General features: G+C 39.4%; 1 protein-coding gene across 5 annotated transcripts in view; it reads right to left on the bottom strand.

Annotated features, from left to right (window-relative positions):
* The window catches only part of JADE3 (jade family PHD finger 3), a 72,293-nt gene that overhangs the window by 18,110 nt on the left and 28,385 nt on the right, over positions 1 to 25,798 (bottom strand). For all 5 annotated transcript variants that reach the window (XM_050331600.1, XM_050331596.1, XM_050331597.1 and 2 more), the window contains 6 exons: positions 22,070 to 22,129; positions 20,825 to 20,907; positions 10,806 to 10,963; positions 8,792 to 8,982; positions 6,522 to 6,733; positions 3,896 to 4,063 (listed from right to left, as the gene is read on the bottom strand). In XM_050331600.1, coding sequence (XP_050187557.1) covers positions 3,896 to 4,063; positions 6,522 to 6,733; positions 8,792 to 8,982; positions 10,806 to 10,963; positions 20,825 to 20,907; positions 22,070 to 22,118 — 861 coding nt within the window. In that variant the 5' untranslated portion in view covers positions 22,119 to 22,129. The remainder of the gene's footprint in view (positions 1 to 3,895; positions 4,064 to 6,521; positions 6,734 to 8,791; positions 8,983 to 10,805; positions 10,964 to 20,824; positions 20,908 to 22,069; positions 22,130 to 25,798) is intronic.

Raw genomic sequence — 25,798 nt, forward strand, 5'->3', positions numbered from 1 at the left:
CTCCACAGTAGGAGTCATGCAGGGACATCCAGGTTATATGAATTAGTTTAACACATGATAATTAAAGCGGTGACTTTACAAGAGCTAGTAGACAAAGCGGAACTTCCCAGCTTTTCTTTGGGGGCACATCATCAATGACTTGACGCACATATTCATTTTAAAACCTGCTTAATCCCTCAGGAGGAAAGGCTCTTCTTCAGCAGACCTCCTCAGTGAGGTAGACTTACCCAAAGATAGCAGTGCTAAGTCATAGTTGCTATGCTCAAACAGAGTATTTTTGCTACTCTCTCCTTATCATGCACTGCTTTAAAGATCATTTCAGTAGCTGGAAGAAACAGCTTTTCAAGAGATAACTTGGTTCATCATTTCCACATTTAAAAAAACAGTTGATCAGCAGTTCATGAATTAATGAATAAATTGACTCAAATAAGATACATGTTTGTTACAGTACTTCACCCTCTCATCTTCCAACTGCAAACCCACATCTTTTGGAATACAGTCAATCTGCTGTGTGGCACTTCTGAAAGTCTTCCTTAGGAAGACAGTGAGATGCTTTAGAAAGGGTTCAGGTTTTATTAGACAAGAAGGAGAACACTAGGCAATATGTGATGCCCTCATCAGGTAGAGATGAGAAGCAATTGAACCTATTGTGGCCTTCCTGTAAATTGGTGGAAAATTGACAAGGCTATCCCTGAAATGCCTATAGTTCAACAAATCATGTCCAGCACTTTTAAACATCATCAAATGTAGCTTTTTTGCTTCCCAAAGGAAAGAGCCTTTCATGAACCTAACTTCACCTTGCTCAAAACACAGCTGGTTACAAGTCATGCAGGTGTTTCTGAAACAATATTGTACAAAGACTGACTGTTACCACTACACTAAGAGGCAAGACTTCCTTTAGGAATTAAGGGATTTTATCAACTTGTCAGGTTGTCTACATTCTTTTCAAAAAGAAACCAGAATCTTCAGTGATTTTTTTCTGGAGACTGAGTAATACCAGCTTTCCACTGTGCTTCCCAGCAGGAGTTGGGAATTGACACAGATCTCTTCCCTGTCCCTCTCTGCCTCCTTAATGCTCTCCCTGCTCCTTCCCCAGAGGAAACTCATGAGGTCAAGAAACATTTATACTGGAAATACTGCCCATTCAGCTTGTAATGCTGGCTGTTTATATTACCCCACTTTGTAAAAGCACAAAGAGGCACTTACTGAGTCAGGTGCAATTTATTTATACTGGCTTCGTGCCATCTGCATGTTTCTGATACTCAGAGAAGTCAAGGCAAAGTCTGTTTGAACTTTGCTACTCAGAAGGGATCCAGGGAGCAAACAGGCCAACTTCTTCATTCCCCAAAAACTCCCACCCCAAGGCAGAAACTATCCATCTGCCATTAAGATGTAGCCGTTTTCTCTATTTCTTCACCTTGCATCAGGTTACATCTTGACTGCTATACTCTGAAGAAGTTTTAAGAGTGTGAGGAAGTGAAAACAATGGGTTGTGAAGTCTGCTATCTGCAACTGTCATGCACACGATTGTCCCCCTGCTGTCCTCTGCTTCCTTGCTAACCTGTCACCAACAGGTGCACCAGTGCACAAAGATCCACGTCAGTGGCTGGGAAGGGCAGGTCAGTGCCTTGAGTATGGCCACTCACAACAGGATAGGCAATTTTATCTTTCCTCTATCATTTTCTGCTTCAGCTAACACCACACTGACTGACAGAGGATGTAACTGTAATGGGTTATCTAAGGTAGAGAAGGACTTTGAATTTCAAAACACTCAGTATAGGTTTTCTGGTATCAGTGTTTCCTTTTCTTAAATAGAAGAATGCCTTTTAAGAAAACATGAAATAGACCACACATTTACACTAAAGGACAGTAAAGGCAGAAGAATAAATGGTTATAAACCAACAATGAGTACACTTTGGAAAGTAAAAATCTTCAAACATCCCAATCAGTAAGGGTCAAGAAAGTCTTTAAATACCACTAAATCACAAGGAAGGTAGGAAGGAAAAAAACATTTTAAGACAGTGCCACATAAATTAATGAAGGAAAATACCTGCTGCAAATGACTGCAACAATGCTAGACTACACTTGGTGACTCACAAAGCCTCTTTGAACCTTTTGGTACAAGATAGATATGTTTTATAGCCCCTTCCTTTCTGCATTCTGCCTTGTTCCACTTTGTTAGGGTCACAGGAAGAAAGGACAACTTTATAATTCATCTGTTTCTTTTGGGGAGTTCCAGCATGATACTATCTTGAGGAGGGGAAAAATATGAGAATATACATTCTCCCCTAAAGCATCCATACATAGGTCTCCAGCCTCTAGGTCTTTCTTCCCCCCTGCAGCACGTAAAGCCACACTGACTCTCCAGACAGGCACTGGCATGCCATTTTAGCAGAGATTCACAAAGGTTTCTCTGGTGACTCAATTGTTTTACAAGTGACAATGCACAAGCCTGAGAGATAGAATGAATCCAAGAGGCATCTCCCATCCCTACTGGCAGGTAGCACCTCCTCACTACATCCAACACACTTGGCATTGGTGTGAAGGGGAGGAGGTGCCCAAGGCTTGGGAGTCACTGAATGGGCTATGGAAGCAGCTGGATTCAAGTTCTTCCACCTGGGTGCTCTCCCAGCGGCTTCTCTCCCTCATCAGAAGGAGGTGGGCAGGCAGGAAGCCAGTGTGTGCTTCCTGCCCTGCTGTCACCTGCTTCTTAAACCTCACTGTTCCTCTTCTGCTAGCAAGAACAGCAAGGCTGTTCACAGGCAGAAAGGACCTTTTAGGAAAAACCAGTCTGCTCAGAGCCAGGAAAGCTTCCAGTCAAGTCACGTCCTAAGTGCAGGAGGACAAGTGATATTTTTTTTTTTTTCAATTTGAAAATAAATCTGTGGGTTTTCTTTTTCAAATTCTTTCTCCTTGAAGGTGGAAGACACGCCAGGAACTACAAGGAGGCCCGAAAGGAAGAGTGTAACTTCAAAGACAACCTCTTTAAAAAGCAGATATATACCCAAGACAGCTAGGAATTACAGATTGCATCTAGTTGCTAAGTTAAAAAAAAATACCCAGAATCCAAACATCTTCCTCAAAGTTTTACACGCATGAGGCTTGGCTGCACTTAGGAACAGAAGGTTCAGAAAATACGGTATCCTTGATGCCACACTGCTGACATATCTGGCTACTGCCTCACACCCAAATGGATTTGTGAATCTTACCAGAAAGAAAGCATAAATATTCCAAGTGCAAAATAAAGCGCAAACTCCATATACCCAAGTGAGCATTCCATTTTACAGGATTATACTGTGATGCTAAACTTGATTCAAAATTAAGTGTAAAACTTCATAATGAAGCTCTCCATATATGTATACGTAAATATATCAAAAAGGCCTTTACTTATAAAATATAACAGATAAAAAGTCACATCTCCCCCACTGTTCAGAAAAATTTTAGTTCAAAGAAACCTTAACTACAAATCTTAGCATGCGTCCTATAGAAATAATGCCAAAGGGGTTCTTTAAATAAATAATTAAAACAAAAAAAAATAAAAAAAAAAAGTAGAGGTATTTGTGCAAATTATATGTGTATCTGAGCACACAAATTTATCAAAAACAAGAGAGAATAAAGCTGCATTTTAAGAGGTAGCTTACATCAGTAACCCTTTCTCACAGATCACTCAGGTACCATAATGACACCAAGAAGTGACTGCTGAGTAAATCGAGGTGACAAAGTGACTCATTAATGGAACATAAGCTGGTCTCTCTCCCAGTCTTCACAGAGTGTGGAGACCCATCAGAGTAAAGTCCAGTATTATGCCAGACAGATACCTTAAATCACGAGAACACAAAAAAGCAGAGGAGGGAACGAGAAAGGAGGAGGACAGAGACAGAAATCAGGTTTTTACCTCTGGAATCCAAAGAGCACAGCTCACGTGTGCCCACTTGGTCCCTGTCCTGGTAGCTTTCATGGCACCTCCTCTTTTGGGACACAGGAGGCACTGAGGATGTATTCCCAGGACACAGGTGCGACACAGCCAGCTCCCTTCGGGTACTTTTAAGATTCCATAGCACGCCTTGGAGAACAGATATTGAAATCATTATGCTGAAATTATTTCACACACAAGCATTAATATTCATGCAGAGCAAAGCTTTCAAAAAGTAAAGGCACAATCTGGCCTTCACTTAATCCTTTTGTGATTTCTTCACCTTAAAATGAGTCAAGTGATCAAAGAGATCAAAGTAATCTTTTTATTTTTACCCTGGTTTCTTTTTAGAACATGTGCTGGTATTACTTGTTTACAGTGTAAAGCATATCCATTGTGACTGCACAACAGCCCCGGTGTTAAGAACCTTCTCTTTTCCTTTTAGTAATTTTTAAATTTCCAAAGCAAACAACACTGACATTTCTTTAAGTTACCTTCTGCATCTAGGAGTTTTTAAAATCACAATTTCCTACTGCTAAGAACTTTACATTCTAACATAGTTCTATTTAGATGTGAAGGCATATAAGCTGTCGGACTGAAGGAAGTTTCCTGCAACATTAACTTACTTTTGTGTTTACAGTTCCATGCATTGTTTGTTACTTCAAATATTTATATAATAATTCAACAAAAATTACAGCATGTACTGAAATTATGAGGTGTTGTGTTTTATGCCTGTTTCCCAAGTATTGCTCTTAACCATGTGGAAAATGAGAAATTTATTAAGTTTTCCTAGGTTTGAGAATGTAAAAAATTCTTTCCAATTCAAATTCCTCATGGTTCTTAATGGAATCACGATGGATCCTACTGTACATACACATACACCTATTAAGTTGAGTGTATCTGAAACAAGTGGCTGCCACCAAGGCCTAATTCCAAATGCTCCAAATACAACTTTTATCAAAAGGGCGGATTTCAGAGGAAACCTCACCATCTCTGGGAATGGTAACACTGGAAGACTCAACAGAAAAGGATCATTAGTTGTAACAATTTTTCAGATTAAATCTAGTATAAAATTTCCACACTTGCCTTCTCAGCCTTCTAAGATCTCAGTATTTAAGTATTTAATATGAAGCAATATCATAAAACACTGCACGTTTATGTCAGGCTTGTGGAAAGGGGGATTTTCCTGAATTAAATTTCGACAAGACTAACCTAAATGCTTTTTTTATGTGACAACTCTTGTAAAAGCCCAACAGGGGGAGCTGTAATCTAAATTTTACAAGTGTTTTTTTCCTCTTCTGTGGCACATTCCCACCAGAATTCTTTCTATTACTACAGCAGAAGTGGCATTACACCTAAGATCACATTTAGGGGGTTGGAAATGGACTGAAACTATTTTCTAATTTAAATCAACTAATAAGTGGAGGATGCCCAGACTACCAAACCAGTAATTTCACAACGTGTTTGAGCCAGCACAAGAAGGTACCACAAAGGAGGAATTTTCTCACACTCCTCCTGCCCTCCACCTCCTAACCGTGTGATGACAAACAGACCTGAGGCCATTTGTTCAACCAAAACTGATCCAGATTAAAAATCAAATGAGTTGTTGTTATTGTGAGGATTAGCTCTAGCCCAGACATGTTCCCCAGTTGGTTTCAGGCAGATTCAGCGTGGGGAAGAATGAGGGGCAAGCAGACCAACAGCTCAAGCTCAGCTGTCAGCAGGCAACCACGACCCTTTGACTGCAAATCCATCATTACTTCTAAACAGGCACGAGCAAGGACTGAAGCAGGCAGCCCAGCTGCCAGCCGTACTCCTGTCACTAGCCACCTTACTGGCAACTCAGGCACACGTGGCTGCTTCACACAGTGAATCAGATCAGGAAAGCAGCTGGGCTGGCAGCCAGCCACTGAGAGTAAGGAGATGACAGGTCCTTTTTCAGCCAGATATGTTTTCCGAGTACTGCTTGCAGTCAGTAGAAAAAAAAAAAACCTTCTTGGTCTCTTTTGAATTTATAGCAAAACCCCCTTGCAGAACAGGATGCACAGAAACCACAGGATTCATATCCCTTTTCTGATACCTCTGCCTGACTACACTGAGCTCAGTCAGTGTAAAGTTTTGGCTACTTCTGAAACACTATAAATGTGAGCAACATTCAGATCAAGAGCATGGTTATTGCAGGTGCTGATGCCGTCTGAAAAAAATCACTCTGTGGTTTAAGATGGCTAAATCTGGACAGTCCTGAAACAAGTGGTCTTTAGGTTTCTCACAAATAGGCAAGCCAGTATTTCCTGCCCTGTTTATCTTCATTAAGCAGGTTTAGTCATAATGGGAAAAATTGCTTATGGTCACAGAGGAAGTACTTGCAAGTCCCAAAAACACATTTTGCATTCCTGTTAGACTGCAGCTGTCCACTTATTAACTATGCTAGGCCACTTAATCTACTGTAACTGTTAGGGTCCAAAATTTCACCTCAGTATTGCGCGATCCTTCATACGTAGAAAACTACAAAGTCCTCCAATTAACATTTAATACCGGTTCAAATTCCACACTTGCCTAGGTAAACTTAGACCATGGGATGGTGTCAACATTTCTTGCAGGCACTAACCTGATGGACACAAATATTACACTTGTCACAAAACACCATGTCATTCCCATCTTCACTGTCGGGGGACCGGCACACATCACAGATGACATCTTCATCATATTCGATACCCAACCCCTCTTCAGTCTCAATGGCATGATTCATATTCTCATGACAGTGCCGTTCCAGCACTTCAATTGTCTTTTCCATTGTGTTTTCATCCAGGGGCCCACATCCTAAAACACCAAAAAGGAGACAGTCAGGTGCTTCTGATTAGTCAGAGAAACAGGAAGAGAAAAAGGACAACTTCTAGCAACTACTGTAGTAGACACAGAATCTAAAAATGAAAGAAAAATAGAAAAGCTTTTTCACTCACAGTCTAAGTGTAGCATTGTTTTATAAATATAAGCAGAACTACTACTGCAGTAAAAGTTTAAATTGTACATAAACCACAAAATCAAACCTTGAAGAAAACACCACAACATAAAAGACAGACAGCAGTTGCTGTAACTGGTAGAGACTCCCATACAGCCCTTCCTGCACCTCCATCACTTTAAGAAACACTAACGACATCCAAAACCCACACACTAAGTTCTTCTGAAGGCTAACTCCCTAAGAAATAAAACTTACCAAGAATACTTCATATCTTATAACAATACAGAAGTCGCACCACCCAGTGCTATCTAGTACACTACTTGAGTGATCAAAGTATGACAGTTATGAAAAGTGCTTCTATTTTTTTGGTCACATTTTTAAAAATAGAATAGCAGATAAATATACTGTTGCAATCCATACTATCTGTTCACTTGAACACTAGACATGCTATATACACTCACCAGTAATCAAACTTAGCATAACCAGGACCACTTAGAAAGGATTTGCTGTGAGACTGGTCCTCGGCTTGCAGTTTCAGGACATACGCTGAGGAAGAAACCCTACAATGCTCATAGCTACAAGAAATCTCCCAACTGCACCTTATGAAAATATCCGTCAAAAATAACAATGATGCTCACAGCACACAATTTACTCAGATTTTTGAATGCTGGGACATTCATGAACCATTGATAGCAGAGGCTAATATTATAACTAAGGCTACTAATTCTGAATCCTCATTACAAACAATAAACATGGAGACAGAAAAGATAAATGAATGCGGTTAAAAAGTGCCTTCTGCTCTTAAACTGTTCTCTCTCACGCCCCAGTATTTTCTCACTTCCAGAATTAAAAGAATTACAGAATCATTCAGGTGGGAAGGGTCCTTTAGAGGGCTTCAGCCCAGTCCCTGGCTCCAAGCAGAGTCAACAGTAAATCCAGCAAAGGTTGTTGCTCAAGAGATATGTCTAGTCAGATCTTGAAAATCTCCATGGACGGAGATTTGCCCCACCGAAAAGCTGACAGCTTTTGCTAACAGCATTCCTGTATGCCTGGGAAGTTTGTCCTGGCTTTTACTTCTTACATCCACATCCTTCCATACTTCAGAGGTGCCTCCCAGAACCACCTATCAGTTACCTGAATAAGTCCAGGACCAGAAAAACTACTTCCTCTCCTCACTCCCCTCAGGATCTCAGTCACCACTATTTTATAGCTATTACAGATAACACTGCAGTTGATTATCACATCACTACAGATTCTTCCTTTTTTAGTAACAGCAAATCCAGGTGATGTAAAATATTTCCCTCTTTTGTCTACCTGTCCTTCCTAAAAGATCTGCAATCACCCATGGAAGAATATTAGACATATAGGTTATTACACCATAGTTTGGTTATTCTAGTGATAATTCCAAGGTTATTTTACATAGCTCACTCCTGCTCATAGCCCTCTATACCAACAACTTGCACGGAAAAAGAATGTTTACTTAGCTGATTCTAAATGAGCTAACAAGTGTGAAACTCAATTACTCTATTGAGAACCCAGCATGCAAGCTCCTCAGAACTCTGAGTTTGTAGCAATAATGCGTTCAAATTGAAGAAATTAAAACATCTGCTTTCCTTAAAAAAAACCTTTAACTTTTGAAGTCTTAACTTCACCTGGTGTGGGCTTTTTCCCTCCCGCTTCAATCTGCAGAAGTTGCACATGATTTTGGATGCAAAGAAGTTTTTAAGCCCAACAGGTAAAATATAAAACATTAACAGATCAAGCAAGAAATTTACTTTAAGCATTTTTACCTCCTGTTTTTCTTAGCATTTGCATTCAATTCTCATTCAGCAATGGTTAAAAGATCTCACAAGCAGACTACAATTCGAACAACAGAAATTAAGGGCTGCTTTTAAAATTAGAACGTGTTGTGAAATTACCCATTTCTGTAAGCTCTTCATTTAGCTCCTGAAGCCAAAAGATGTCCATGTCATCCAAGTCATAGCGGCACACAGACTCTGCTAATTCCAAAATGTTGATGTAACCTGGTTCTGTGGGCTCTTGGCTGGAACAGTGGATGTATTTCCTCGGTCGTGTATACAGTACTTCTTTCACTTTTTCTGCTACAACCCTAGAGTGAAAATAAAACAAGAAATAGTTACAGCTTTTTAAGACCTACCCTCAAAAGACAGGAAATATTGGCTATAAGTGCAAAGAAACCTGGTGTTTCACAGATTTTAAACTATTCAGTAAGTGTAGCCAGGCTAAGGAGACAAGATTCTGTAAATGTCATTTTTTTCCCACAAAATGTTCTAAGGTTTGCTACAAACACAGAATCCTTTTTAAAATGTAAGCCTGTGCATATGATTTTCAATTTAACAAATGCTACTATTGCAATGAAGCAAGTGTTTCTGAAACCCACAGAAAGTATTATCACAAAACCCCTACAATCTTTGTTCTATATTCCTCCTAAATGATAGAAGGAAATCTCACCAACTGATTTCTTGAAAATACCAGCTTTTTCATGAAAGCTAATTTATTCTACTGTAGTGTCTGTGTGTGTGGGAAAAATCCTTGGTCTCCATTTGGGATACACAGTCTACACTTCTTTTGTAAATAATGCTTTATCCACATTACAATCCATTATTTTTGCTATGCAAGAAACATCATGATGCCAAGTAAAAATGTAAAGGGGAAAGTAAATCATCTAAGAAACAAGGCAGAAAAATATTTGTATTCTCAATCTCTCAATTATTCTCAGAGATAAAACTCAGTGTTTGACTAGTTTGATTTCGGCATGCAAAAAATAAACTAGACAAGGTCAATCTTTCTCTGAATTCAATGTAAAAGGCCCTATATAATGAAAGGAATCCAGAGAGATACGGAATGGAGTGGTGCCATGCAAGAGCAGCTCTGCATGATATCTGGAGCTAACCCTCCACAGGACAAGGAAAAGAGAAAAACTGTGGAAAATAAGGCAGTAAAGAGGACGAAGCAGCAGTCAAGCTGTATCCCACATAATTCTTACTGGACAATGTGGGCTGTCAATGTTAATACAAACAATGTTCTTCTGCCATTCTTCCTCCCCCTTCACCCTGCTCATTTTTTCCTCTCATTCCCTTGTGAGCTTTTCTTTTCTCTAGTCCAGCCAAATCTATAGCAATTTTTTCCTCTAATATAATACTGCTAGTATGAGATGCAATATATTTATTTTTAATAACTTGGTACTGACAATGGCCTCAGTGGAAATTAAATTATGATGGCATCAGCGCTTTCACTGGACAATTCATTCATCTTTGTCTTGAAGACCATGCTGGCAATAACATTTCTATGTTGAAACATGCACAGAAGGGTTGCAGGTTTACATTGATATGTTTTCCTAGTCTAGGTACAGTGTGAGAGAACAAAAAATTATTAATCTATCTCCTGAAACTGAGATTACTGAACTTCTACAACGTTAAGGAGCCACTTGTGGTGAGAGAAGGCAGAAAGTGTTAAAGCTTTGGCAACAATAGCCTAAATTAAATTATATGAACAAATGAGTAACTTTAGCAGGTCTCAGTAACTACTGCATGCCTAGTGCTCTATATTGTCAAGCTTTATAGGGAAACCTTTTAAGTAACATGTACAAGATATGGGTTTATTTGTAATTTATTCAACTCACCTTACTCAAATGAAAAAAGAGCTTTTAATCTGGAAAAAGAGATCTTTTTAAATTCACAATGTAGATACTATAAAGTGCACAGACGGAACAAGATCTGTGGCTGAAGTGCCACAGACATGTTTTCCAAACTGGCACTTGTGTGGTTTAAGAACATGTCTGAAGGCTGCTGCATTGAAGATTTAAATATAACAACAGAGAAAAGCTGACTGCATTTGGACAATCTGCTTTTGAGAGACCATCTCCTCTGAGTTGACGTTTTGTGCACATGATCTGTGTCTGATCACCATTACCTGAGAGAAGGCTGTGGAATAGTTTCGGGACTGGCTGGAACTTGAACCCCTTTCTCCCATTCTTGTTTCCACGTGTCCGCAAAGACATAGTATTCATCAGGGTTGACATGGTGAGAATCTGGTAGTTTCATGGCACTAATGAGATCCTTGCGGAACACCTGCAGGAAACACGAGAGGGAAAAGAGTGATTTGAGAAAGAGCATTGTGCTAAAGAAAGCAGTATGCATTTTTTTAATCTACGTAGAAACAATGAACATACTTGACAATTTTTTTAGAGAGTACCAGCACAAACAGGTCAATTTGAAACTACCTACATTATTAACTCTAAGCATATTAGGTGCAGTATGACAAGAAGTTTATGCTAATTCAAAACCATGCTCCTGCCCGACAGCTAATCAGAAGGAAGAAGGCTGTAACAGGTAACCAGGAAAAGGGGAAAGGATGCCTACATCTTAGTCAAGACTCTTCACCCTATCACTTTCAATTAACTTATCCTACTTGCCAGACTGTAGGCTTTAGCCCAACTTACTTACAAGGTAGCATATCCTTTTCTTTCATTCAGTTTAGCTACTTTAAACTGTCATATTCATCACGGGCTACGAGCAGTTGCCATGGTAAAACTGATGCACAGACACTTGTTCATTTATTAAAACCACTTGAAGTTTTAGTGGTTGGGATCTCCAAGATCAAAGATGAAAAGCTGCCTTTGCTGAAACATGAAACCTGTGTTGCTCTGTGCCTAAGCAGTCCCAGTGCAGGCAGAGCGACACAACCCAGCTCCAGTATCCTTTAGCAAACCTGTACAACGAGACGCCACCCTCAAACAAAGCAAACCCCCCAGTGACAAATCTCCAGCCATAACATTGGACTCTTGTCTCATGAGGATTAAGTTTTTACAAGCACATAAACATGATTATCTGTCATTTCAAGACTTATTTAGTGGTCTGCCTACTACAGGTGCATACGATTTAACTAGAGGGCATATGCATCCTTTGTGGGTTTTTGATTTTTTTCCTCCACTGCTACCCTGCACGAGCTTAATGTTGATAAAAGCAAAAGAGTGACTGTGGCTTGGTGTTAGGGAGACATCACAACTAATTAACTGAATTATCGTAATGAGAAATCATATCCTCCAAGGGCAATAAAATGAAATGGAAAATATCCCTGCAATAAGCTGTGACAGGTTGAACTCTCTTCTTACTAATTCAGTTTTATAGCCAGAAGAGTAATAAAATAATCTCAGAGCCAAATATCTTCGTGTACCCTTTTCAATTTGACAGCACCAGACCGGTTATGCCTACTGCAAAAATTCTCAGCTGTTCTTTGAAATCATCAAGTAAATATTTTTTTAAAAAGGCTCTGTACTAAAAACAGGTATTGAAATAGGCTGGTGGTGACCTGGAACTCAGTGTTACTTCATTATCTCCTACATCTCACATAGGCTGCCAGGAGAGCAAGCTGACCAAGAGAACTCAAAAATCACAGACTCAAGGCTCTCATATTTGGTACTAATGTGTTATCTGCCTTGGTTCATAATAGACTGTTCACTGCTGCCTTCTGTGTAAAACTCAGGTACTTAGGAGACCTGTATTACAATCTGAATCACAAGAGCAAATGTATTAGGACTACAAGAATCCTTTTTTTTTTCAAGCAATATGTCTACACACCAAAAATAAAACATGAAATTATTTATGCCACTTAAAAGGCATCTTACTTTTCTATGTTACAGGTACAGAGCCATGATTATGAGAAACACTAACGTGGCACAATTCCAAAGAACACCAGAAGGAAAAAAAACAGTCTGATAAATGGGAAGTGCAATGACTGGTTTAGTTATCAGAAAAGATATTCCTCAGAACTTATCTGAGCTAAGTGCTTTACAAACTACCTTTTAAGCCACTGACAGAATATAGAAGTGGAGTACTTCATATCAAATCTACTATTTTTTAAACACTACATGAAAAGTGCTATTGAAGGCGCCAGTATTCTAACTACACTGCTTAGCAGCAAGTCTTCTGATCATCCATTATGTATGTGAACTGTATCATCTCTATTTTTAGAGCACAAACTCCCTGGAGCATGGACTTCTTTTGGGTTTTTTTGACTGTTGTACAGTAGTGACCACACCATCATGACACCGCAATATTAAGTTTTCCACTTCAAATTTATAAAATTTACAATACATGAACCACTTAAGGTCAAAAATTTAACCATTAAACACATAACTGCTTATACCTTAAAGGACCCAAAAACTCAACTTAGGCTTCCTAAGAATTGCCTACCCGTACTTGTGACAAGTCCAATTGAAAATTTCTTGCAGACACTTGGAATCAGCACAATCTCTAGCTCTCATCATTCATCATTTCTTCACATGTGGCCAAGCAGGATCTTCCAACAGTAAAATACTCTCACAAGACAATGTATGAGAATACTCACTCTGTATTTCCTTTGTTGTGGAAGTAAATCAAAACACTCAGGAGACCCAAAAGAGTTATCTGACAAATCAAGTAAATTATACTTCAGCAGTCAGCCTCAAGGCTGTGAACTAAGCCATCTACACAAAGAGCAGACACACACTTTAGAATTTAGATAGCCAGCTTTTCCTCGTGGTTGGTTTTTTTTTGGACAGTTCTTTGAAAACAATGCAGCTCCTTTACTGTGCACACAGAACAGCTAGTCCACTCCACAGCTCGTACTCTCCTCTTGGCAAGGACCACCTTCACTTCCAGTGAGGCCATGAAATGTGGTTGTCATTCAGTCACTCAAAAGCAGTTCTACTTCTTACCATAACAAAAGCACAAACCTTCAACTTTAATACCTGTAATATCACACATATTGAAAATACCTAAAAAATGAACACGCCAAGTCTACCTAATAAGGTATTTCCATTCAGACACATCACTCCTCAAGAGCAGACTCAGCTCTTTACCAGGACAGAGAAGAGCCTTGCAGAGCTGAGCTACAACCAAGCACAGCTAGCAGAGCCAGCTGCATACACACAGAAGTGGGAAACACCCCACCACTGTGAGCATTCCACTGTAGTTACAGTTGTGACAGTGAGATTTTTTTAAAAATACTTTTAGCAATTGAAAGCATGAAAAGTCAGAGTTTTAGCCTTGCCTACCATTCAAGACTGCTTGGTCTGAACTTGCCATTTCATTTTGCTGCCAGGAATTTTTAGTTTCAGCTGACAACAGTGCAGCACTCAGTGAATGACATCAATCAGAAATGTGTTTGCTTAAGTCATCATTGTCATCATCATCTAATCTTAACCATTTCAACGAGAACTTCTATTACTTATTTCATGCTTTAGAACTGAGGCTTAAATCTAGAAGAGAAGACCTTGCCATTTAGACAAGATTGGCTTTTTGCTAAGCAGTAAAAGTCTGCCTGGATTTGCTGAGGAAATGAGAACTTCCTTGTCACCTCTACAGAGACACACTGCTGTCTCTAAAGCCTCTGAAAGCTAAATTCAACAAAAATTTTCCAGAAATATGCTCCCCCCCACAGCACTAACACACCAAGCAACAATGATGATCATGGAGCTGTGCAATGAAGATACGGTCCATATGTTTTATTTGTTTTTCAGACTTCTGAGTCCTATTTGGAAATTATGTTAGAAGAGTATGTGCAAGGAAAATTAACTTCTTAGAATCCATTTATAAATGCTTCACCAAAAGCAGTCTGACTTGAACTCAAACTCCTTCTGGAAGCACTCTATAAAAATCCAACATATAATCTTCCTCATAGGACCCTGCTGTGCTTACTCTGTGAATAAATCAAGACTATGAAACAAAGAACGCTATTTATAGCGTGAAGTATCCTTATCCACTAAAGATCTCAGAGAGAATACAAGTAAAGCTGTAGGGAATTACAGTAAAATACTAGCATTGAAAACAAGAGAACGGGTCTTGATGGTACAACAGCCTCCTACAAACCCTACCTTGAGCAATTCAAACATAAGATCTGCACACACTGTCAGGCACCTTTTGCTCATGACTACTGCAAAATTGAAACCACATTAAGAGAAGAAAAAAATATGAGTCAAGTACCTTTTCCAATACCCCTCTGCAAGTTTTTACTGAAGCTGACTGATGTCACTACTCATTCACCTTGTCTTGCCCAAATGCATACGTAAGGAAAAATACATGGATTGTGCCATCTTTTAAAAATGAAAAGAAAACTTGTATTTCTTCCTGTGACACTGAGCTTTCCTGTCCTCTGACCAACTGCTTACAAACTCCCAGTAAGGATAAGCCACTTGCCACGGACATCTAGGCCACGACTAGGAACCACACCTCCAAGGCTTAAGTAATGATGCGTTAATTACTCTGTTGTTACAATCAAAGCACGACTCCTGGATTGCTTCTAATTGCTTCAGTCCTGAGGCTTTCCCTGCACCCAGCAGAACCCCCAGCGAGTCAGCAACAGGTGTTTTCAGTTCCTCATGCCCACTGCTTAGGGACCAAGAAGGCTGACTACTCCAGAAACAGTAAAGTGTGAATTACACATGAGTTTTTTAACATGTTGAGGGTCAAATCATCTTTTTTTATTCTCCTTCTAAAGGATCTATTAACTTTTTATTCCTGTAAGCACTTGCAAGCATTAAAGCTTAGTCTACTATTGTAACTCTGAAGTACAGGTCCTCGGCAAAATTGTAACACATAGAGCAGCGGGTTTACACCTCAAATCACCTTTTAAATAACAAAAGTTAAGTTCTAATATAACCTATTACAAGTGTAATATAGCAACATTGTATCTGAGCAGAGTTCAATCTTTGTACGGATGTTTTACACTTTGTGCAAGAGACTGCCCATTTACAGGAGATGAAGCTCCAAAAACTGAATTTGGTGGGGTCATCCTGGAGAGGTAAAGTTTTTTCTTGTTAATACATTAAAATCTGGACATGAAGTTTCAGAAATAAGGCACCTTACTACAGAGAAGTGTGGAAACTTAAGAAAGGTTTGTTTAGGTTTTATGTTGGTTGAGGGGGTTTTGGCAACAAAGTAAATAAAAAGCAACAAAATTTTAAAATGGAAATGAAATTACAGTTCCAGGCACATATACCAACTGGACTGAAAAACTTCAAAATGTTAAAAAAAGCTGTGATGGACAGGAATAAGTGTAGCATTAAATTTGTACTTCTCAAACATTCACACAATAGGGACAAGCAATGCCGTAAATCCTAATGTTAAAATCCCTACTCCCTAAAACTACTTTTATGGATTATCCAGGACTCAAGCAAATGAAATATTGTACTTTTCTTTTAAGTAGCCATGAATCTCCCTAGCCTCCTTTTACAAGCATGTAGAGGAAAAGCCAGGAAATTGGATACTAAATCAACCCTACCTAACATCATGTCTCTGACAGTATCTCATGAGCCAGAAGAATGTGCAAGAACATGTCAAGTTTCCTTCTGCTTGCTAATCAGACATAAGCTTTGGATTTTGGGATTAATCCTAACAATCAATTTTTAAAGTGGGTATTAATTTATACAGATATTTAGAAAAATCTGTACTTGCTATCATCTGTCCAATTCCTTTTTTAATCTTGTTTAATTCATAGTCTCAACAACCTCCTGTAGCAGACGAAATTCACAGTCTAATTACATGATGCATGGAAAGGATATCCTTTTAATTGCTACAGATTTTCTAACTTTTGGCCTCATTTATCAAATCCTGCCCTGCCTCCCCCCACCAACGCCTTTCCTCCCAAGTTCCTCCATCACAAGGACAGGCAGGACTGAAGCTCTGTAGCTCTGCTGTTTCCAGACCATTCATACTTTACAGTTATGCCTGCTCATTCACTTCAAAGATAAAATAGCTCACCCTTTCACATGCAAGCTCTTCCACACCCTTCTGCATTTGGGTCACCTCTTCCTAAAGAGTTCAAATAGCCTGAGACAGTATCTCAAAATAACCAGTGAGTTTGAACCTCTCACTTACATAAAAGTATTGCAATTTATTTTTTTAAAATTGACTAATCCAATCAGGCTAAAAAGCAGCTCATGGATAAGGCATGTTCGCCAGAGGTCCTGAGAAGACTGTACACAAGTTAGTTCAAAGTTTTCTAAGCTAAGCATACACAAAAAAAGTAGCAGTCTCTTATTCTGCATGGTACATGCAAAGCAATATGATTTAAACATGTCATCCATTCATTCACAGACCAAAGACAACCACTTTCAAACTGCAAAAAGAATCCATTTCCTGCCAAGAGTCTAGTCTTCCAGGGTGCTCCTCAGAATCAAGACGTATGATTTCTGTGGTAGTTAAATGCCACTAAAAAGAGTTTCACATACCCAAGTAATGAAAGCAGACCATTTACTTCTGGAAGACAAGCTGCATTTCACATGATAACACAGCTGTCACAAACGGCAATGAGGGATTAAAAACTACTCTTGCTGTGAGATTCAGAACCCCATCTGCAATGAGAGGTAAAATACTGGCATCTTACATGGGAAGGGTTTAAAATAAAAGCACAATACTACTTCTTTACAGCTTCAAGAGGGAGACAGGACCGAAAAAAAAAGTATGAACTGGAGTGTCATTAAGATCTCTTACACTTTTGTGACCCCACTAGCATAAGGGAGAAGAAATGGTCAGTCAATCATAAAAGTCCAGCTAATAGGTTTTCCCTGCAAAAATGATTCCCATTACTCTGCCATCATTTTCTGCTGCAGCTTTCATAGAGACAGGAAACTGTTAAGTAGAGGCCTCATGCTGAGCCAGACATCCAAATGCCTCCTATCCTGCTACTCCTACACAGTCTACTGCTTAGGCTTGCAAGCCCCCCCCCAGTCTACATTTTAATACACTGAGGAGCAACATCACAAATGGCATGTGGTCAACATCTTCATATAAAGGTCTCAAAAATGACTATGACTTTATACTATTGGTGTGCCTGTAACTTTAACAAAACTTATTTATTCAAAGTAAGCGCTAAAGGTAACTGGATAACAAAATTTTTAAGTCACCATCTCATTACTTAGTGATAGATTGTAATCCAATAAAGAGATGCAGCCTTGCTTTTGACATTACGCAGAGAAGCACCATGGTCTGCAGAAGCATCATTACATATATATATGTACATACATATAGCCTTATTTTCACCTTCTTCTCCAAGGAGGAGATTGGAGTAAGTGGATGCCAGGTCCAACCCAGTAACATCCCTTCTGGATATGCTTTAGGCTCTGGGGAACAGTCTTTGACATTTGCACTGTAACACTGCACTTTTTGGCCTGGCAGTAACACCAGATGACCTCGTGCCCCACTGAGGCCATTCCCACACCCATCTCGATTCTAAAGCACCTGGAGGCAATTCAAGGCAGAGTGGTCCTCAGCTGCAGCCAGCTGTCACTTTTTAGGGCCAAGCACAAGACCATGGCATATACAGACAAGTCCTGTGAAGCAAGTGACACATACACTCACCACTTGCTTGTTGGTCAGAGTACCAAACACAAGCTTTTATTTGGAGAGGAAACCTCGGTACTCGGGTTGGGCTGGTTATGGCTGAGGAAGGGGGAAAAAGCCTATGTATTCATATGCAATTTAATTGAAAAGGCCAGGCTTGCTGGCATGAAAGAAAAATTAATGTATGAAGACCATGAACAAAAATATTCCCAAACAGCTATTTATAGCTTTGACCTTCTAGATTTTCTGCATCACTAACTCAAGAAACAGCTTGCTGCCTGGCAAGCAGAGGTGAATGAAAGGAGAGCAGCGCCAACTTGTTAAAGAGAGGCCTTGCTAAAGATGCTGTCAGCCTGAACTTTTTAATTTCTATCTAATAGATATTAACACAGCTATTACTACAAAAAGCTTGTGGGATTACAACATGAGTTTTGGGATGGTGTGTAGTGGGGTCCCTTTTCGGTCTTCGCTTTACACCCTTGTTACCACTTGGTGCATAAATAGTCAATTCAATGCTCTGCTGACAACAGCGTTTGATGCAATACACTCTCCAGCATAGGCTTTTCAAGGGGTTGGAAGGAGTGCTTGCTGATAGCCACAAGTCTTATAAGGAACAAGGGGTACAGATTATTACTGTCACCTTCCCTTCCATTTGTTTCCTCAGAGGACTTTTTTTTTAAGGGTTTTTTTAAATATTGTAGGCAGGACACTCCTCCAGAAGAGGACATATTCTAAAGTTTGAGATTTCTTTCTTTCTCTCTTTTTTTTTTTTTCCTGGGAGGTGGATCTTAAATGAAAGATGACAAAGAGATTCCAGTATTACTGAAAGGATTATGTTACGAAATACACTTTCTAAATTTCAAATGTGTATTCCAGATTTTGTTCTCCGAAATTTCTTATTTCCAGGCATTAAAGGGATCAAGATTCTGTCTTGGAACAGAAGAATAGAAAGTATCAAAGATGATCTCAAAAGGAGGAACTGAAAACACTACTAATTTTAATTGCTAGAAGGTATGTAAAGTGAACATTTTATGCTACATGCATGGACCGCATCATAATTATTGTTTATAAGGTACATATGCACACAGAGACAGAAAGCAGCATATTCAAAGAAAACTGTAACAGGACAATGCCTAAGATGAAGAGATACAAGAAGAAAGCTGGATGGCTGGGTAGAAAGGAACGATGGGTAAGGGACTAGCACTGAGGTGTATCTGAAACAGCAAGAAGTCTGGCAGTGTATGTGCTTCAATTCCCATTTGCATAGCTTGGCTAGTAACAAAGCCACTGCCTAGGCACACACGAGCAACACTTACAAGACCTCAGTAGCCATAAGTTCTTTTAAGATTAAAATTTTTACAGAGCCATAATTCTCATACCGAACATTTTAAAGATAAAAAGCACGGTAGGCTTTTCTTAACCTTCTTGGTGGTGCAAATAAAACACTATGGAGCTAGTTCTAGCCAATTTTGCCTTTCTGAAACACTCACGTAAGATTGTACTTTAGAAATGAATCAGAGAGTTTTCTTCAATTAACCTGTAAAAAAAATTAAGCTTCCAAAGAAAGGACATGTTCTGTATCATTTTCCTTGTTCTTACCAAACCAAGCCCATCTAGTTAGCAGCATTTAGAAAAGAAGAATGAAGTATGTTTGCTGAATAGGTTTCACTATATGAGCACAATCTATATACAGTTCATGCAACCTTGCACAGCAGTACCCACACAGGTAGAAAGCTTCTGGTATAGTACACAAAATAATAATTTCTGGGACTTAACTTTAAATTCTACAGAAACAAAGTGGATTTTGTCAGTCTTTATTCAGCAACCTCAGGCACCAACAGTTATACTAAAATTTTGAAGGACTCCTTCAGAGGGAATGTGACAACAAGTAAGGGGAATTAGCTACAAGAAATACTTATCCTATTTGTAGTTAGTGTCTGACTTCAGCCCTTAAGAAAGCAAGCATAAAATCTGGAGAAGGCAGCCAAGAAATCTTCCACAAAGAGAGCCTACCAGTGGAATAGCTAACAGGAGGTCTTTGAGCACTGCACTGCGCATAAATGCAAATTTATTAAATGGGTCAACACAGGTCCAGTGACAGGGGTGATAGTTGTTGGGGTTCTTACAGGTGGAGATGGCAGAGCAAAAAGAAACTTTACTGAAAGTAAAAAGTCAAAGTAAAAAACAAAGTAGCAGAAGCTGAGCCAGCACTACTTATACATATCCTGCCCACTTAAGTGTCTTGCTGTTTCATCCTAAAGCAGAAAGAAAGTATTCTTCCCAAACACAGACACACGAACCATTTTTCTGTGCCATGTTCTCAATCATAAGACCATTCCATCTTTTGCCACTTTCAAAATGATACTAAATTTCAGGGGAAGAATGAACTATATGTTACTGTCTGTAAATGCCATAAGTCATTTTGGACATCAAACACCAGAGCTCCTATAATATTCACACAGTGGGGGAAATACAGGTTCACAGAGACTTTGACAGGTGACAAAAGCAGTCACCAGCACTAGGTTCAAATCTCACTACTTCAAGGCTTAGAAACATGAAAATGACATGACTAAAAACTACCAGTAATGAACCTTTGTCCCCAGTTCTTACCTCAGCAGGCTTCTTTTGTTCATTTGCTGGTGTTTTTGACTTGCTCCTGTATTTAGAACAAGAGGAAAAGGAAGTGGAAGGACCTGTTAAAATAAAATAAAAAAAAAGAAATAAAAAAGGACCATTATAGCTCAGTTCAATTCATTTAATTTTTTCAGTAAAACACAAGGCATTCCAATCTCTTGAATTATAATTTTTTGACAAGACGTGGGCAAAAAAACTCTTAGGCAGTCTGTAGGCTTAATTACAGCTCCTCCTGTTCCACTTGTTCTTTATAAAACCACAGCAAACTGAGTTTATGGGTACATTCTGCTCTGCCCAATACAAGCAAGAGTAAACAGAAACAGGCAGGCAGACTGCTTTCCTTCATTTAGTACCCTTCTAACAAAGTGGAAGGAGGAGCAACAAAGAGGAGAGAGTTTGCAACTACTCAAAACAACCGCTAAAGAACAAAACCATTATAAAGTGTGCTGATGAGAAATGCAAAAAACCAGCGGGATATCTAGACGTTTCTGGCAAAATGTTATTTCAGTAGAGGATCCATTGATGACTCGCAGGGAATATGACAATGAATCATCATTATGTATGGAGCTGTTGGATAGGCCCAGGTCTATAAGAAACAAACAAGACCCCGCCATACAGGGTTGCTCTGCTTTGGGTTTTTTGCAGATACAAAGGGAAGATCTTCAGGTAGATTTGTGCCAAGGAACACTTAAAATGTAACTTTACTAAATTGTTTAACAGACTAAAGTGAAATAGATCAAGAACAAGTAGAAGATAATGTAACAATCAATAGACTGATTATAACTCTAACATATCAATGCTTTAATAGCTTGCCACCCCCACCTATTTTAAAGTTGAGGCTCTGCACAAGACAAGACAGCAGGATTCTTTTTAAACAATAATTACAGAATAGGATCCTGGACAGTAAAATTTCACTTGAATTACAAATTTCTCCTTGGCAACTCTGAATGGCAAGATATACAAGTTTCTCTTGAAATTCTACATAGACTCAAAATAACCCTTAGATTTGTAAGATCATTTGCCTCATTTTCCTCCTGTAACACAATTCAGAACACCAAAGACCACAAATGCAAAAAGAAATCAAGCAAAAAACGTTTGGGTGTTTGTTTTTTGTTTTTTTTTTTTTTTAAGTTACAAGAGGTGAAACGGTTTTCCCTCAAACCACAGAAGGAAACCACAAGGGGGTGACAGACCAAAGAAAAACTAGCAGGTATTACTTACTCTCATTGTCTGAACTGTCACTGGTGCTTAGATGCCTGTGGCGTTTCATCCTGACGCATCCTAAAGAGAAAAAAAAAGTTGATGGTAACCATTCTACCAGAAAACCACCGGCTGCTGGCTGACGCCAAGTAGTTCTTCACACTAAAGGCAAAGCTCCTCTGAAGAGCTCTCAGGCATAGAAATAATCCCAGTTCAGTCACAATGTTTCACTTCTGCAAGCAACTACTAGACGATGGTATTATTTGTGTAACTGAGCACCCTCAAAACGAGCATGCCTCTGCTGGGCAGAGCTTGCTTTTAATTTTGCAGAAAGAAGTGCAACCTGCCAGCTGATTCCCGGCAGGGCGTGAGCCACGCTCTGCTCTCGGAGGAGACTCAATGTCCCATCTGTTCAGCTGGAGGAAGAGTTGCCATGGTGGCAGTCACTAGCTGAGAGACGGGTGGAGGCCAGGAAATAAGGTGGATGCACAGCAAGGCAAGGATTTAGAAATATAACCCACCTTAAAAAGCAAACCAAAAAAAACACAAACCAAACCAAACACAAACCACAAAAAAACCCCCTAAGGCATCCATGCAAAGCAAAAGGCAGATTTTAAATAGGGACAATCATAGAAAATAGTGACTGATGCCATTTAATTTAATCATCTGATTATCATTTAGTTCACAAGAAATGTGGTTTTCAGAAGTTTGGGAAGTGATCAACAGTATCACTGAGAAATATTTCCGTGGCACATTTCAGCTGCATTAAAAAAAAGATACTGAAATCTGAAATTCATTTTTGAACATGTAATGTATTGCTCCCTCAAAAAAGAGTGGGGAAGAAGACATTTCTGCACCTCTACTTAATAAAACAAAAATCAAAAAAGCAATCAGTTATATATACTCTAAACAAGTGCCAACAGAAATCCACATACATTCTTATCAGTCCTGCCATTTGATAATATTCTACATTACATTTGTTAAGTAAGGTTCAATAACTGTTTACAATTAATTGCAGTAAAAACACCTCTGTTTTTAATAGTTTGAATGAGAAAACCAATAGACAAAAGAAGTAGAAAATTATTCTGCAAGAATAGATGAGAACTCTATCTTCTTTGTTTGTTTTTAAGCAGAAGATGCACACAAGTAGGTTACAGACAGCTGAACCTGAAATGCCTGCAGGACTGAGTGCCAGTCTGGCCACACCTGAAATGTAAGCAGCTTCACTTCTTAAACATAACCACATGCCATGAAAAAAGCAACACAGCTAAATATCCCATTTGGTAAAACCTCCACATTAGTTACTGTACAATGGGTCTTGAGATTATACAAATACCATGGGATAAACAAGATTTTCAGATAAGAGAAGCCTGCCCAGAAGGCTTTGAAGAAATCGAAATTGAATTGTTTGCAGCAAAAGTGTTTAATTTAGTGGAAAATTTCAGCAGTCTTTGTATTTAAGAGAGTGAGTTTGCAGAATTTAAATGCAATGATCACTCAAAGTTTAAACCAATCCTCTTGACCTGTTATAAAAAAGACATTGCCCACACTCCTGAAAGCTGAAAAAGGAAGCAATACATGCAGTTTTCAAGGAAGCAGATACAGAACTTCTGAATCAGGTATTTAAGCTGGAGGAGAAGACAGACAGAGAGAGGACTTTGAATGAGACATCAAAAGATGTCATTTGCACCACTTAAGCAAGATATAAAATTCCATTACATAACCATTATTTTCACATCAATTCACCTTCTCACAGCTCAGGCAACACAGGGGAGGCAAGGCAGCCATGCTGTATATGAACACCACTGTCCAAGAAAAGAGTGACACTAAAAATGAAAAGCCTAAAACACCACAGGACTTCACTTCCAGCTAGCAATGTAAGGTGGCTTGTGCAGATGAAGAAACTTCCATGAATCTATTGGACAAAAGCTGTTTTACAGGTAGAAGGCACTTGGGTCAGAAGGACTTGTCTTTGTACGTGTTTTGGGGGCACCAGACTTGAAGTTTACTGCAGGGCAGCAAGGGGAGGTCTAGAAGACTACTTTCATATTACCAGCTCATGACATTTAAAGGCATGGATTTTAATCAAGAGCAGATAAAACAGTATTGCCTATTTGAGAGCTTCTACTCCAGCAGACAAACTCAGCCCCCTGGAGCATACAACTTTCCCTAAAAAGACAAGGTTCTGCCCATGGCAACACCTTCTCTGCTGGCAGCCTTCAGTGCCAAAAAGCCTGGCTTACAGACCATTAGGCATCTTACGAGACCTTGGGACACAACAAAAAGATGCATCTAGGTGTGCTGAGCAGTATTCTCCACTTCCATTTCTTAGCAAGAAACACAAGTGCTTGCTGCTTGATTTGTTCTTATGTTCAGATGAATTTTTGAGCAGTTGTTAAAAGATGCTGAAAGCTTATGGCAGGTGATTCCCATCTCTTATGGTCCATATAAACATGCAGCAATAAAACCTTTTAACTCTGCACTAAAGACAGCTATCTTTAGAGCACAACATGAGCATTCAATTAAATTAGGGTCAAACATGAGGTTGAGAGAGACAACTGCAACAGGGAACACCCAGGAAGCCTGGACTTCTGCCTGGGCAATTGGGAAAAAAGAGCAGAGATGGCTACTTCAAAGACAGCTTGCTCAGAAATGGCAAGTGTAACAAAAATCTCAGAACAGAAAGCACACCTCTGTGAACAACTCCATAGGAGGGGGAAAAAAAACCCAAACCAAAACTAAACAAAATTAAAAAGCTGTTATTTCAGAACCGGATTTGTAGCAGCTCAGGAAAGAGATTTACACCTCCATCATAGCAGACAGAAGCAGAAAAAGCAGTCACTCAGAGTAAAAAGCCTTGAATAGTAATAACACTGGATTCCAGCCTGAGTTTTTTTGCAGCAATATTAACCACAATAGGAGTGAATAAAAGCCTACAGAGCTACAACAAATCACAGGTGTGCTGCATTCATCAAGACAGGTTATTAAAGTGACCAACAGGATACAAGTTCACTGTATGCCCCCACATGATGCAGGAGGAGTAAGAGCCTCAGGGCCATTCAACAGGACTGTCTCTGCAGGGGGGTTCACTTTTAACAGGGAACCCTTTTGCTGTCCCCTTGTGTACAGTGGGACTCTCGCACAACTCCCAGCTTGCTTCCATCCCAAAGCATGAGGGCTCATCAGAAAGGCTCACTGATAATGAATGATGTTTCCACTCCTAGCCACTACTGAGGGATCCCAAAGTAACATCCATTCTGTTGGTAAAGGTCCCGCCTCACTTCACCTGCCCTTGTAGAATGCAGAAGAATCAGCAGCCTCTCAATTCAGGGAAATGGGAGATGCAAAGTCAGAGCCACCCACACTGCGAAAATTGATTTCAACCTTTCCCATCTTCAGTCCAACACCCTCAAAGAGGTCTAGCACCCTTCAGTTTACCCAGGTATTTTCCAAATGTGCATGCTGAACTTCTTGTTTGAATTTCCAGAACTCAAGCTTTAGCACCTAAACGTTCTCGCAGTTCCAATATAAAAGCTACAAAAACAGAGAGTGTAAAGCAACTCAACACTGAAATGTTGTTGCAGAGCAAAAGAGGTTAAGTGGCTCCAGCCTCCTCAAAATGCCCCAAGAAAATCCTTATTTCTCAGTCACGGATTCGTGACTCTCACTACCTTAGAAGGTAAGGAGGGGTGGCTGCTTCAGCTGTGGATTTGAAGAATGCTCAAGCCTTACAGTCAAGCACAGATTACC

The sequence above is a fragment of the Myiozetetes cayanensis genome, unplaced genomic scaffold (genome assembly GCF_022539395.1).
Source record: "Myiozetetes cayanensis isolate MyiCay16 unplaced genomic scaffold, myiCay2020 scf5-8, whole genome shotgun sequence".
Taxonomy (NCBI): Eukaryota; Metazoa; Chordata; class Aves; order Passeriformes; family Tyrannidae; genus Myiozetetes; species Myiozetetes cayanensis.